The sequence below is a fragment of the Pseudopipra pipra genome, chromosome 24 (assembly GCF_036250125.1).
Source record: "Pseudopipra pipra isolate bDixPip1 chromosome 24, bDixPip1.hap1, whole genome shotgun sequence".
Classification (NCBI taxonomy): domain Eukaryota; kingdom Metazoa; phylum Chordata; class Aves; order Passeriformes; family Pipridae; genus Pseudopipra; species Pseudopipra pipra.
Genome location: NC_087572.1, coordinates 3941792 through 3955781, shown reverse-complemented (window position 1 = coordinate 3955781; position 13990 = coordinate 3941792). Strand labels below are relative to the sequence as shown.

At 61.5% G+C, this 13990-nt stretch overlaps 1 protein-coding gene across 4 annotated transcripts; it reads right to left on the bottom strand.

Moving 5' to 3' along the window:
- Positions 1-3769: 3769 nt before the first annotated feature.
- On the bottom strand, positions 3770-13146 carry SESN2 (sestrin 2). Of its 4 annotated transcripts, XM_064635363.1 has the most exons (10): positions 12944-13146; positions 9248-9313; positions 8305-8502; positions 7420-7602; positions 6951-7160; positions 6057-6207; positions 5772-5887; positions 5386-5576; positions 4772-4916; positions 3770-4690 (listed from the first exon to the last, which is right to left on the bottom strand). In XM_064635363.1, the coding sequence occupies exons 1-10, from the start codon at positions 13010-13012 to the stop codon at positions 4604-4606; spliced, it is 1416 nt and encodes a 471-aa protein (XP_064491433.1). In that variant the 5' UTR covers positions 13013-13146; the 3' UTR covers positions 3770-4603. The 4 variants fall into 4 exon arrangements, with proteins under 4 accessions (XP_064491433.1, XP_064491432.1, XP_064491431.1 ...); XM_064635362.1 differs by having other exon boundaries at positions 4492-4916; positions 12944-13099; XM_064635361.1 differs by lacking the exons at positions 9248-9313; positions 12944-13146 and adding an exon at positions 8631-9054 and having other exon boundaries at positions 4492-4690.
- Between the last annotated feature and the right edge of the window lie 844 nt (positions 13147-13990).

The window sequence follows — 13990 nt, the reverse complement described above, 5'->3', positions numbered from 1 at the left end:
GGGCGCGGGGCATGACGGGAGATGTAGTCCGGTAATGGGGAACGCCCCCTCGGTGGGAGGACACGCCCCTTTGGAAGGAGACGCCCCTTGGGAAGGACACGCCCCTTGGGAAGGACACGCCCCTTGGGAAGGACACGCCCCACTCGGTGGGAGGACACGCCCTCGGGAGAAAGACACGCCCCTTGGGAGAACACGCCCCCTCGGGGAGGACACGCCCCCTGGGGAGGACACGCCCCCTCGGCGCGGAACGTGGGGGTTGGGGGGGGCGATGGGGGGGTTTGGGGTGAGGGGGTGACAGGGGTCGTGAGGGGTTGGGGTAGGGGTGATGGGCTGCTGAGAGGGCTGGGGGGAGGCTTTGGGGTCAAGGGGTAAGGGGGGCTGTGGGGTTTGGGGTAGGGGGTGATGGGGTGCTGGGGAGGTTGGGGTTGAGGGTGAGGGGGGCTGTAGGGCTTTGGGGTGAGGGGGGATAGGAGCGTGGGGTGAGGCTTTGGGTTTGCAGATGAGGGAGTTTGTGAGGGTTTGGGGTAGGGGATGCTGGAGGGTTTGGAGTGAGGCTTTGGGGTCAGGGGGAGATAGAGGTCACGGGGGCGTGGGGTGCAGGATGATGGGGTGCTGAGGGGGCGGGGATGAGGCTTTGGCGTTGGGGTTTACCCACGGAAGCCTGAGATGGCTCCCTGGGCTACCTGGGAGGTGGATTTAGCCCTTTGCACCCCGGCAAGGGAACTCTCACCCCCAAAACCCCAGTGTTCCGGGGGGAGTCAGTGACACGACCCCACACCCCCCACAACCTGGGCTGGTGGAAGGTGTCCCTGCCCAGGGCAGGGGGTGGAACGAGATGGGCTTTAAAGTCCCTTCCAACCCAGCCCATCCTGGGATTCTGTGGTTCCCGCGTTCGGAGCAGCGATGCGGGGCAGGTTCCCGGCAGGAACGCGGGGCAGGTTCCCGCGGTCGGTCCGTAGCTCCTGCCGGTCCCCAGCGAGCGGCGCTGCCGGGCCGGGAAAGCCGGGAACGGGCGGGGAGGGGACACGCCCGCCCGCGTTCAGCCCCCCCGGGGGTGGTTCGGGCTGTAAATCCGGGCTGTGTTGCCCGATTGTCCCCCTCCATCGCCCCGGCAGGGGTTGGGGACCCCCTTGCACCCAGCGGGAGCTGGGGGTGGGGGGGTGACCCCCCGAACCCCGGTGACAGCAGCTCGGGGACACATCCCGAACGACGGCTGCTCCCAGCCCTTCCCTGGCTGCTTCCCAAGGACTGAAACGCTCCAGCGGCCATTTGAGGTGCCCAGAGCCCGCAGTTCCCCCGGGACAAGCCCGATTTATCCCCAGCGAGGGCAGGGACTCAATGGCCCGGTGATCGCCCCTTAAATCCAAAGCAGCTTTTTACCTGCGGAGGGCTCGGAGCTTACGGACCCCCCACCCTGCCAGGCTTTCCCGCTGTGTCCCTGAGGATGGAGCTCCTTTTGGAGGGGCTTGTGGGGGGTCCCTGGCTCCCACCCCCCCCGGGATGGCTCCTGGCACTGCAGAGCCCCCGAGGTGCCCACCGAGGGGTGGGTTATGCAAGGGCTGGCACCGGGCACGGAGGGTGCCAGGGGATATTTTGGGCTCCATGGGCAGGACACATTCTGTTCCCGTGAGCTCAGCCAGTGATGGGGGCCGGTTCCTTCCCACCCACTGCCCCACAAAACCCTCCCGGGGGTCCCTGGGTGGCTCCAGGGCTCCACTGGGAGCACTGGGGGCTCAGCTCCATCACAGCCTGAGCTGGCCATGGCAGAGGCTTTGCAGAGCTTGAGGAGCTGCTTTGTTTTCAGCCTGGATTTATCCCCTCCCATGGCAGAGGGTCGGAACGAGATGATGTTTAATGTCCCTTCCAATCTGAACCATTCCATGGTTCTATGATTATCCATCTCCTGCCCGTGCAGTGGATCCAGGTATCCACTTGCATCCGTAGGGCAACGAGCTGCCAACACTCAGGGCATGGATATTCCTCCTCATCTCCAGCCCCACATGAACCCCTGCACCCCTGAGGGCAGCCCAGCCCCAGTAATGCCCTTTCCCAAAGCATTTTGGGCTCCATCAGCCTTAAAGTGCTCACTCAGCACAGATTATTATTATTATTATTATTATTATAATTATCATTATTATTATTTCCTGTTGCTTTCCTGTGTGATAAACACCGCTAACACATGTTTTTAAATTGGGGGCAACTGTGGTGGAACACAAAAATTGCATCCATTGGGATCATAACTATCAGCTACAGGTGGGGAGATTATTAATATACCTTCTGCCCTGCAAGACAACAGTGAAAGCTGCTGATAAATTATATATATATATGTGTAGACAAATTGCAGGCCTTGGTTATGCACAGGGTAAAGGATTTATTGGTTTATAATTGTGGCCAGCTGAAGAAACTGATTTCACCAGACACATTGTGGTGAAAGTGCAGCAAAAAAAGAAGAGGTTTTCTCTTTTTTTTTTTTTTTTTTTTGACAGCTCAGCCCTTCCCAGCGAGGCTTTGTGACCAGAAACAGCACCTTCAGTCAAGGATCTCTTCCATTTGAACAAAATATTTGGGATGCCTCAAAGAGAGCCAGGAGGCTGCAGGAAAATTCCTCCTCTGGACAGAATGTCCCTGTTGCCTTGACCCTTTTCTACAGCTTGTCTTTGGTCCTCTGAGCTGTTTCAGTTCCCTAAAAGATGACATTTTCCTCACTTCTTTGGAAAAACCAACACACAAATTCTCCAGCTGCTCCAGGGCACTGAGACCCCATGGCCAGACCCCCCCCATATACGTGGCAGAAAAGCCACTACTGCTAAAAAATAAAATCTCAAAACGCCCTAAAAACCGTGCCAGACTCACTTAAAAATAAGCTCAGGGTTGCCATTCCCAGCATCTTTGGGGAATAACCCCAAGGTTATGGGACAGGGGGCTGTCACCCTGGCAGGTCCCCAAACACTTCCATGTCCCCCCCAGAGTGTTGTTTGGTGTTAGAGGGTGACACCCTAAAAATACAGCACTTTTTGGGGAGGGGTTTTGTCCTCTCCAGCAGGAACTTTGGCCCAACCAGCAGCGCTCAGGGAGCCCCGTCCTCCTGCCTCAGCTTCCCAGGGCCCCTGAGCTGCCCCCAAACCTCTTTCCCTCGGTGCAGGCAGAGGCTCTGCCCTGTAAAACCCCCAGAAAACCCCCAGTGAGCCCCTTCCAGCCCTGCTGCCCCCCCGTCCCCGCTCAGAGGTGGGTCCAGAGGGTCTCTGGATGCAGAGCCAGGATCCAGCTCCTCAGGCACACAAGGATCCCCCTCGGCCTGCAGGGCTGGCCCCTCCTCAGGGATCTTATCAGCAGCTTCCAGGGGCTGCTGCCCACGCCCTGATAATTGCCTGGCTCCCCAGCAGAGGGTTGGTGTGTCCCCAGTGCTGCTCCACCCCCCCAGAACCACCCCAGCAGCAGGATCACACATCCCATGGAAAACCCACAGTGGGACGACTGTCGTGCCCCAGATCCCGACCTCCCAGGAGGGTGTTACATCCAAAACCGGGTGGGAACAATCACCACAAGGAGGGTGGGCTGGAGTCAAACCCACTCCCCTCAGGAAAATAGGGAGTGCTCAGACCCCCCCCATTTTCCCCCTTGGACAACCCAGGGATGCTCCCAAACACTTCCAGAGCAGCAGGATCCACCCCACCTGTCTCCCCCCAATTCCATACAGGATCAGCCCCTGGGCTGAGCAAGGGGAAGGGGAAGAAGGAGAAAGAATAAAAAAAAAAAAACCCTAAAAATATAAATTGAAAATAAAAACCAACAACTTTATTTTTTCGAACAAGATCCGTAGCAAAGTCACAGGGGCATTTCCATGCCCAGTCAGAAGTAAATACACCCAAAAAAATATAGAAATAACTTAACTGGAGATATGATTAAACAGCCAAACCAAGGGTGGTGGTGCTGCTGGCCCTGGATCCTGCTCCAGCAGAGCCAGGAGTGGGGACTTTCCCAAAACAGACACCTCCCTGGCGACCTGCGCCTCTGGGAATGCTCTGGCACGTCTGGATAAAGCCACGGTCACTCCATCACAGCAGGAGGGAGCCCCGTGTCCCAGCACAGCTCCCACCTCAGCCCCTCAAACTGGGGCAGTGGAGATGCACAAGAAAAGGTGTAAAACACCCCACGGGCACTTCTCCCCTCACCCTGCTCCTGCCCTGGCACCCAAGTTAAAGGCACAACGAGACCCCAGAAAGCAGGAGTGAAGCCCTCTGGCCCTCTCTGGCAGGGGGACAGTCCTCTGACACTAGGATGTGTCACACAGTGGTGTGACACCAGCACTGCTCCCACAGACACCCCAGTTTGGCTTCCTTCAGGCTCACCCCAAAAGGGCACAGAGCAGTGGGGCACCCCCAGCTCTGCCAGGGCAGCACAACAGGCTCTTCCCACCACTTCTTAGGGATCCCCTTCCCTGGGAGAACGAACGGGGAAGCCCCAACTTTCCTTCCCCAGCTCCCCTTCAGCAGGGAGATAACACTGCAGGCTCACTGGAACAGGGTGGCAGCTCCCCCCTGGCCTGTCCCCCACCCGTGGGGCCCGTGGGGCAGGAGGAGGAGGAGGAGGGAGCAGAGCAGGGTCAGGTCATGTAGCGGGTGACGGCGCGGAGGGCGTAGAGCAGAGCCGCCTGCATCCGGGCCTCCAGCAGGAGCAGGTTGATGTGCACCTGAGGGGAGAGAGGGGGGTCAGGGGGTGGGATCAGCACCCCCAAACACCCCGCCAGCAGGGGCAGGGAGGGGGGCAGCACCTTCTCCGAGTGTTTGAAGTGCCTCCAGAACTGGGTGTAGATCTGCTTGGTCGTCTTCTCCGGGTAACAAGCCACTGTCTTGATGTAGATCTTCAGGTTGCGCTCCAGGAGCTGGTTCACCTCCCCGTAGTCGTAGTCGTCGTAGCTGGGGAGAGAGGGGAGAGTGTGTTCTTCAGCCACAGCCTCTGTGCACTCACAGAATCCCAAAACAGTTTGTGTTGGAAGGGATCTTAAAGCCCATCTCGTTCCACCCCTTGCCATGGGCAGGGACACCTTCCACTAGCCCAGGTAGCTCCAAGCCCCGTCCAGCCTGGCCTTGGACACTTCCAGGGATGAGGAGTCCACAACCAGGGATGGAGAGTCCACCACCTCTCTGGGCAACCTGTGCCAGGGCCTCACTTCCCTCATCACAGAGAATTCTGTGCCTCCCTTATAATAAAAAATTATTCCCAAATTGCCACCCCCTGGGGTCCTTCTGGACCTCAGCCGAGCCCCACAACAGCACCATTTGCCCTTAATCAAGCAACAACCTGAGCAAGACCAAGTCACTGGACCCACTCCCGGGCTCTTCCCGAGGCGGAGAACAAGCTCCAGGCCAGGTTTTGGGGACCTACCGGATGCCAAAGACACAGTGGACGTAGTTCCAGATGGCCCTGCGGAGCATGGAGGTGTCCACCCCGCAGTGCATGGCGATGGTGTTGTAGGTCAGGTTATAAACCACCTGGAACTTCTCGTCCAGCAGCTGCCCCACGTCCGGGTACAGGCGGTTGATCAGCGAGAAGCCGTGGTCCTCCCACGTGTAATCCTGGGGGATTGGGGATTTTGGGGTTTTGGGGGGTCTCTCCCCCCTAAGTTGGCCCCACAGCTCTCAGCATCTCGCTCAGCTCCAAGCCCTTCACTCACCCAGCTGCTCCCATCACCCTGGGAACGTCCCCTCTGCCCCCCCAGGGCAAGACAAGCAGGAGCTGCCCCCCCTCCCCTCCCAGCACCCCCCTCTCACCTGAGCATGGAAGGTGGGGGGGGCCTGCTCCCCCCTCCGTGTGAAGTCCTTGTAGCCGAACTCGGGGTCCTCCACAAAGCAGCGGACGTGGGACTGCAGGGAGGGGTCCAAAATATCTGCAAGGCACCACCAGGGCGGCCGGGAGTGACGTGGTGGGACCCCAGACAGAGCCAGCCCTGCACTGAGAGGCTGATCCTGCTCTCCCAGGCAGATTCTTGCTTTTCCCCCTTCCCCTGGCCCACGGGGACCCCCTCCCCAGCCAGGTGCCCCCCTGCACCTCCTCACCTGAGGGAGGGACCAGCAAACTCTCCGTCTTTTCCAGCTCGAAGCGCGTCTCCATCTCCTCCTGTGTGACGCCTTCCTCCTCCTGCTGGTTTTCCTGCAGCAGCTTCATCCTCTCCATCAGCATCTCCACCTCCTGCATGGCGTCCCTGCCCTGGGGGGACCACAGGGCAGGGTCAACCCTGCCTCTGCTCGAGCAGAGGGGCCCCCAAAACCAGCTCTGCTGGCACTTGGAGCAGCCTCAGGGCTGCTGCAAAGAGCCTCTGGGTTTGTCCTGCCCAGACCTCAAGCAGCTCCCATGCTCCATGCCCAGGACTGGGAGGAGGGGGAAGCCCTGCAGAGGATGAGGATGATACTGCACAGCCCTAAAGCATTTGCTGTTCCCAACAAAAGGCCACGGAGATGCTCCAAGGGCTGGAGCACCTTGATGATGGAGCCAGGCTGGAGAGCTGGGGGGGTTCACGTGGGGAGGAGAAGGCTCCAGGGAGACCTGGGAGCCCCTTCCAGGGCCTAAGGGGCTCCAGGAGAGCAGAAGAGGGACTTAGGACAAGGGATGGAGGGACAGGACACAGGGAATGGCTTCCCACTGTCAGAGGACAGGGTTAGATGGGATATTGGGAAGGAATTCTTCCCTGTGAGGGGGGTGAAGCCCTGGCACAGGTTGCCCAGAGAAGCTGTGGCTGCCCCATCCCTGGAAGTGTCCAGGGCCAGGCTGGATGGGGCTTGGAGCTACCTGGGATAGTGGAAGCTGTCCCTGCTCATGGCAGGGGGATGGAACAAGATGAGCTTTAAGGTCTCTCCCAACTCAAACCATTCTGGGATTCCCAGGAGAAGCTGCATAAAGCACCCAGCACCCCACCACGCCCTCCCACCCCTGCAAGGCAAAGCCCCCCTTACCCCAGAGCCCCCCATGCTGTCCTCAGAGCCAGGGCTGCTGTCACTGTGGGGTGAGGGGGCCCAGCAGCCGTTCCCCCCATCCTGGTCCCCCTCGGGTTTGATGCCGCAGCCGAAGACGAAGGAGGCGAGCGAGTGGTAGTGGGTGAGGAGCACCAGGGCCTGCACCAGCTCTGCCAGCGACCAGCTGTCCTCCCCGGGCTTCAGCAGAGCCTGCAAGGCACAGGGAGGGTTGGAGAGACCCCCCAGCTTCCCCACAGAACCCCCCACCCCAGCCCAGGGCCGGGCAGACCCAGGGCAGGGACACGGGAGCGTGTTTGGGATGTGCCTCCCCCACAGACCCGTGGGGGTCACTCAGCCCCAAAAGGGTTAAACCTGGGGGTGGGTGCAAGCAGGGGTGTGGCCCCCGGGGTCAGCCCCCCCCCAGACAGTGTGTTTTGGGGGTGATTTGTGCCGGCAGCACCCCCCTCACCTCGATGTGCTCCTTGGTGACGAGCCAGGGCCGGTGCGCCAGCAGCTTGTTGATCTCGTTGAGGTTGCGGAGCTTTTGGGGGGCACAGTGCAGCCCCTGCAGCCAGGCAGGGCTGCCCCCCACCTGCAGGAACTCCCCCATGTGCAGTCTCACCAGGTAGGAGCACTGGTGCCGGGCTGCTGCCTGCGGGAGAGCCGGGAGTCACCCCCAGCACCAGGCAGGGCCCCCCAACCTGAGACAAACCCTCGGAGAAGCCAAGGCAGGGACACCCCCCCTCACATCCCTCCTGGGGGGTTTTCCCTGGGATATGAGTCCAGACAGGGAGGTCTGATCCCCCTCAGAGGCTCTGGAGGGAGGGTCTTGGGGAACCCTGGGGGGGCACCAACTCCAAAAGGGTTCATAAAGCTTTGGGACACCCCAGATCAGGGGGGTCCAACTGGGGGGGTCCCCAATGCCTTCCTGCAGCAGTGCTGGGACCCCACCTTAAGCCCCTGGGACCCCAGATCAGAGAGGGGCTCATCTTTGGGGTCCCAAATGCCCTCCTGCCTCCTGAGCAGTGGTGCTGGGACCCTACCAGGGGAGGTTTTCTCCCTCCACCATCAGTGCCAGTCCCCAGGGGCTCTGGAAGGGAGGGTGCTGGGGTACCTGGGTGGGCACCAACCTTAAAGGGGCTTCCAAGGCTTTGGGACCCGAGATCAGAGGGGGCCCAATGGTGGGGTCCCAAATGCCTTCCTACAGCAGTGCTGAGACCCCACTTTAACCCCCTGGGACCTCAGATCAGAGAGGGGCTCATCTCTAAGATCCCAAATCCCTTCCTGCCTCCTGAGCAGCAGCGCTGGGACCCCCCAGAGCCCAGTGTGACCCCCCCAGGCCCCCCCTGCTCACCATGATGGCGATGTAGTGGCGCTTGTGGTAGGGCAGGGGCCCGTCCATGCGCAGCAGGAGGTACTGGGTCTTCCAGAAGCTGCTGAGGTACTGGGGGTGCAGCCCCATGACCATGGCGACGTGGTCCACCCTCCCCGCCGACACGAAGGCCTCGATGAGGAGCTGGCGCAGGCCACTCTCCGCTCCTTCCCGCGGGATCTGCGGGATGCAGAGAGCAGGGAAGGGCTGTGAGAGGCAGCCCCTCGCTCCTTCCACCCCCACAACCTCGAGGGAGACCCTCCCCCCCCCCAGCAAGCAGCACCCATCCCCTTGCAGCAGATCCTCACCCCGGCGGGAGCTCCCTGCCTCCGGAATGGGCACCGCCGGTGGCTCCCGGTGCCCGTCTCCCCCTTCCCATTCCTGGGGGGCTGGGGGTGTCCAGGGGTGTCCATGCTGGCTCCCGTGTGGCTCAGCCCGTGGGTTGGGTTGTTTATTTGGGCACTGGAGGGCAGGAGCTGGGGCTCAGCCCCCCCGGCAGGGTGACGACACCGATATCTCTGCCCGGGGAGGGACCATCTGGGACACCCTCGGTGGGAGCTGAGATAGGGCTGAGGGTGCCCCGGGGATTTTGGGACAGAGTTTTTCTTCTGGGGAGGGGCAGGGCAGGGCAGGGGTGGGCAGGACCTTTGCCTGTCAGGGGAAGGACATTTGTGTCTGGATGAGCGGGGAAACTGAGGCACGGGCAGGGCAGGAAAACACCCGGGTGACAACACAACCCTCCCAAACGATACCCTCCCACTGCCATGGGGACACCCCCGGGCTGGCTGACCCTTCCCCAGCATCCCAGCCCCACCAGGCACTAGGAATTGGGGTGGGGTGTGGGAATCCCCCCTGACCCCCCACCCAGGGCAGGGAGGGGGGAAGGAGCCCCCTCCCCACCCCAGCCCGGCCCCACGGCTCTCACCTCTGCCAGGGGGATGAAGGCACTGGGGCCCTTCGCCAGCTCCCGGGGGACCTTGATCCCTGTTTCCTGGGGAGGAAGGAGCAGCCGGGAGTCACCGGAGCCACCGAGTGTCCCCGCCGGTGTCACAGGAAGGGGTGACTCAGGCAGCCACCCCGCTGGGGCCACTGGCCCTCGCCCCCACAGCCCTTACGTCAGGCTGGCAGTGCCTGATGAAACCCGGCGGGGACGTTGCTCCGCTCCCGGAGGTGCGTGTGACACAGCGGGACACGGGGCAGGACGGCGGTGACACCGCCCCCTCCTTGGGAAAACAGGGAAAAACAGGGAAAAACAGCGGGCGAGGGTCCCGCAGGATGGCAGAGGGGGACAGGAGCGGCACCAGGCACTGTGGTGGCAATCCCCAGCACAACCGCGGTCCCTCTGACCCCAGCCGGGCACAAAATATCCCTGAACATCACCAGCTTCCCCCCTCCCCAAATCCATTCACACAGTTAAGCCAGAAACGAGCCCCGCCCCTCACAGGGGCTTTCCACGCTCCAAGCACAGGGTTTAGATCCTTTCTGCCCCCCCTCCTGCTCAAACCCCCTCCCCTTCCATCTCCCAAGGGAAAAGCAAGTTTTCTATGCCATGTTTTCTCCAAACACCGATTTGCCTCCTCTCTGCCGGCAGGTGGGTGCAGGCTGTCCCCAGTCAGGGAGCACACGGGGACAGTGACACAAATAGCCCCAAACCAGGACAGAGACATGGAAGCAGCAGCAGGAGGGACACAGCAGCTTCCCCCAGCCCACCCTCTGGATACAGGTCCTGCCACGGAGAAGCTGCTCAGGAATCCTCTCCAGCTGGTGAAGAACCACCCTCCTCTTCCCCTTCCCTGCAGAAATCCCCCCGCCCCTCCAGCAGCAGGAGCTGGGTGTGGCCCCATGAGGGTACGACCTGTTCCCAAGCACCTCCACGGGATGTTTGAATGGGATCCCAACACCAACCCAGAGGCTGGATCTGCCCACCCAGGGTCTCACCTCACCCTGGGATGCCCAAGACCACCCTGCTCCCTCCCATGGTCCCCCCAGCACATCCAGGGGGGAGCAGTGCCACGGAGAACCAGAGGCAGGAGCTGTGCCCGTGGTGTCGGACACAAAGCTGCCTTGGCCCATCCTGAGGGACACTTCATCCAGTACCTGCTCCCTGCTCTGGGTTCAGGGAGACCCACACAGGGCAGGCAGTGCCCACTGGTCACCCCACTTGTGCTGCTGGGGACACCCAGGGAACCCTGTCCCAGCCCAGCCAAAGCCACCAAAAGAGGAAAGTGAACCCTATCCCAGGCAAAACCAGGACACAGCTGGATCCCTGCCAGCCCCCAGGACCCAAAAATAAATTATCATCCCCAGCAGGGCGCAGGGGGTGCTGCCCCACACCCCTGAGGGCTGGAAAGGGGCAGCCGGGCTCCCACAGCACCCAGTCACCCAGTTCCTGGGTGAACTGGCCAACCCGCCCACAGGGAGGGATGCCAAGGCACGACCCAAATCCCTCTGGAGTGGCGGGTGCAGCCTGGCACCCTCTCCCGAGCAGGGAAGGGGTGTGGGATGGCAGGAGGTGACAGGCAGCAGCTGTCACTGTGGCCACGTGCTGCTCATGAGCCGGGCAGCAGGACAGGGCCCCGGGATACAGGCAGGGCAAAGCCAGGAGTGCCCACATCCAAGGGCTCCCATGGGATGCTCCCGCCCTGAGTCACCACGGAAGCACTCCAGGGGTCAGCGGGATCGGGTTCCTGCCGCTGCTCCAGGCGCTGAGTTGGCTCCGTGCTAACTCAGGGTTTGGGGACAGGAGCTGCTCCAAAAGCTCTGAGAGGATCCCTGGGAAGGGAGAGCAACAGCCAGATCCCAGCACGGCAAATCCACGGGACGGCAAATCCACGGGACAGGCAGCAGCATTCCGGCCGGCTGGAATTCCAACCCCGACGGCAGGGAGGAGCCGAGGAGCCCGGAGCCAGCCCGAGGCTTTTCGGTGACAGCTCAGGGTGACCTTTGAAGGTGTTTTTAATCATCCCCGTGTTTTGCTGCATTAAGCAATCCCGGGGGTGCTGTGGTTTAACCCTCCCTGTGCCACCTCTGGATAAGGGATCTCCTCCTGCTTCCACTGGTGGAGAATCACATCATGGGAATAGTTCAAGTTGGAGAAGCCCCCTAAGAGTCCAACCCGGCGCTGCCAAGGCCACCACTAACCCACGTCCCCAAAGTGCCACATCCACACATCTTTTAAATCCCTCCAGGGATGGTGATCCCACCACTTCCCTGGGCAGCTGTGCCAGGGCTGGACGACCCTTGCCTTTTTCCTAACATCCGATCTCGACTTCCCCTGGTACAACTGAAGGCTGTTTCCTGTTATCCTGTCAAACCAAAGGGAAGCTGAGGCACGGGGGTGCTGTGCCCTGCACCGGGCACACAACCTGCTCCCAGGCTCCAGCTGGCACAGGGCAGGCAGAGGGGCTCCGGGGGAAGGAGATAATGCCCCAGGAGTGGGAAGATGGGTGTGCTGAGCACTAATCCCCCCTCCCCACACTGGTGCCAGCGCTTAGTCAGGTGTGGGAAAACCATCCCTTATCAGACGAGGTTAAACAAACACCATCACAGGAACACAACCGAGGCACCTTCACAGGCAGCGGGGAAGCCTCAGATCCAGGGAATTTCGGTAGTACCTGCCAGACACTGCTGGCCAAGGTCTGGGGCATCCCCGACACCCCCAGCCTCACCCCTGCCTGCTCCAAATTTCAGGCTTTGGCTCATGTCAGGACAAGTGCTGGAGCGACCCCCCTGCTGTTTGTTCCCTGGGGTTTCTCCCACCCACTGTCCCGGCACTCCCAGCCTCCAGCCCGTGTCAGGAGGAACCATCCTGCAGTGACATGGCTGGGGGACCACCAACTCTCCCCCCAGCTGCAGAGCAATCCCGCTGTCCCCGGGGAAACCTGAGGGAAGGGGGAATGCAGGAGCAACAGGGAAAAAATGCGATTTTTTTTTTTTTTTTTTTTTGGAGAGGGGAAAACAAGTCTTGCAAATAGAGGCAGTTCCCAACTTTTCAGGACACTCAGGATGTTGGACTGACGCTGCAGACCGCTCTGGTTGCCTGAGAGGGTCAGGGAGATCATGCAAAGCTCCACGGACACCCCAGTTTTCCACACTGAGCTTCCAAATGCAAAAGCGATGCCAGACACTTCCAGAATATTTGGGTTAACGGGTCATCAGAGATCCCATAACCGGCCTGGAACAGCAGCACGAGCCAAACAACAGGACAGAACTCCCAGAGGGCCCCCATCCTCCTGCCAGCCCCCCACCACTCACACCGGCGGGCACATCCCATCACCCCCTGCCTCAGTTTCCCTTTGTCCCCGGTTCTGCCCTGCTCCCACACACGTCCCAGCTCCCGGAGGGATCGGCAACACCAAAACTTCCCTGCCCAGCCCTCCGGTGCCCCTCCAGGAGTCTGGAGATGCTCCCAGCACCCCCCACCCCCCACTCCCCCACCATGTCCAGCCTCCCGCATCCCGGACGGTCCCTCGACGTGTCCCGACTTGTCCCCTCCCTGCAGCCGGCCGGGGGTTGGAGGTGTCCCCGGGCGGGGGGGGGACAGCAGCGGTGCTCAGGGGGACACCCCCAGCCCCTCCCGGGCGGGTCCCCCCCGTGTATCCCCCCGGCAGCCCTTCCTTACCTGCCCGCCCCGCCGGGTCCCGCAGCCCCGGTGCTCCTCCAGGGGACACGGCGAGCCGGCCACGAGCATCGCGGCGGGGGGTGAGCGATGGGGAGACCCCCGGGAACCCCCAAAACCCCCCTAAAAGCCCCCCGGACACCCCCGGGCTGCGCAGCGACCCCCGGACCCCGCACCCGCTTCGGTTACATAGGGCGGGTGGGGACACGCCCCCTGGGCGGCCTCCACCAATGGAAATGCGGGGGCGTGACCACCAAGCACCCGCCGGGCCAATGGTAGCGTAGGGGCGGGGCCAAGGCACAGGCATCAGGTCAACCCGCAGCCGCCAGCGGGAGCTCCCCCCGCCCTCGGGAGTGTTGGAATTGTCTCCGGCGGGCAAAGGGAAAAGAAAACTGGTGGAAACCCCCTCTGCTCCCCCCAGTGAGAGGGGAGCTCTCATCGGCAGAGCTGCCTCCGGCCCCGTGGACCAGCATCAGATTGACCTGGAGCTGCTGGAACAATTCCAGAGGAGGTCACGGAGATGCTCCGAGGGCTGGAGCCCCTCTGCTCTGGAGCCAGGCTGGGAGAGCTGGGGGGGTTCACCTGGAGAAGAGAAGGCTCCAGGGAGAGCTGAGAGCCCCTTGCAGGGCCTAAAGGGGCTCCAGGAGAGCTGGAGAGGGACTGGGGACAAGGGATGGAGGGACAGGACACAGAGAATGGCTTCCCACTGCCAGAGGACAAAGTTAGACGGGATATTGGGAAGGAATTGTTCCCTGTGAGGGTGGGGAGGCCCTGGCACAGGTTGCCCAGAGAAGCTGTGGCTGCCCCTGGATCCCTGGAAATGTCCAAGGCCAGGCTGGGCAGGGCTTGGAGCAACCTGGGCTAGTGGAAGTTGTCCCTGCCCATGGGGGTGGAATGAGATGGGCTTTGAGGTCCTTTCCAACCCAAACCACTCTGGGATTCTGTGAAATGGCACAGGAGGACCCTGCACACCTTCCCAGGCAGGTTCTATGTCCAAAATTGCTGAGCTGCCCTGTCACAGAATACCCTGAATTGGAAGGGACCCACTAG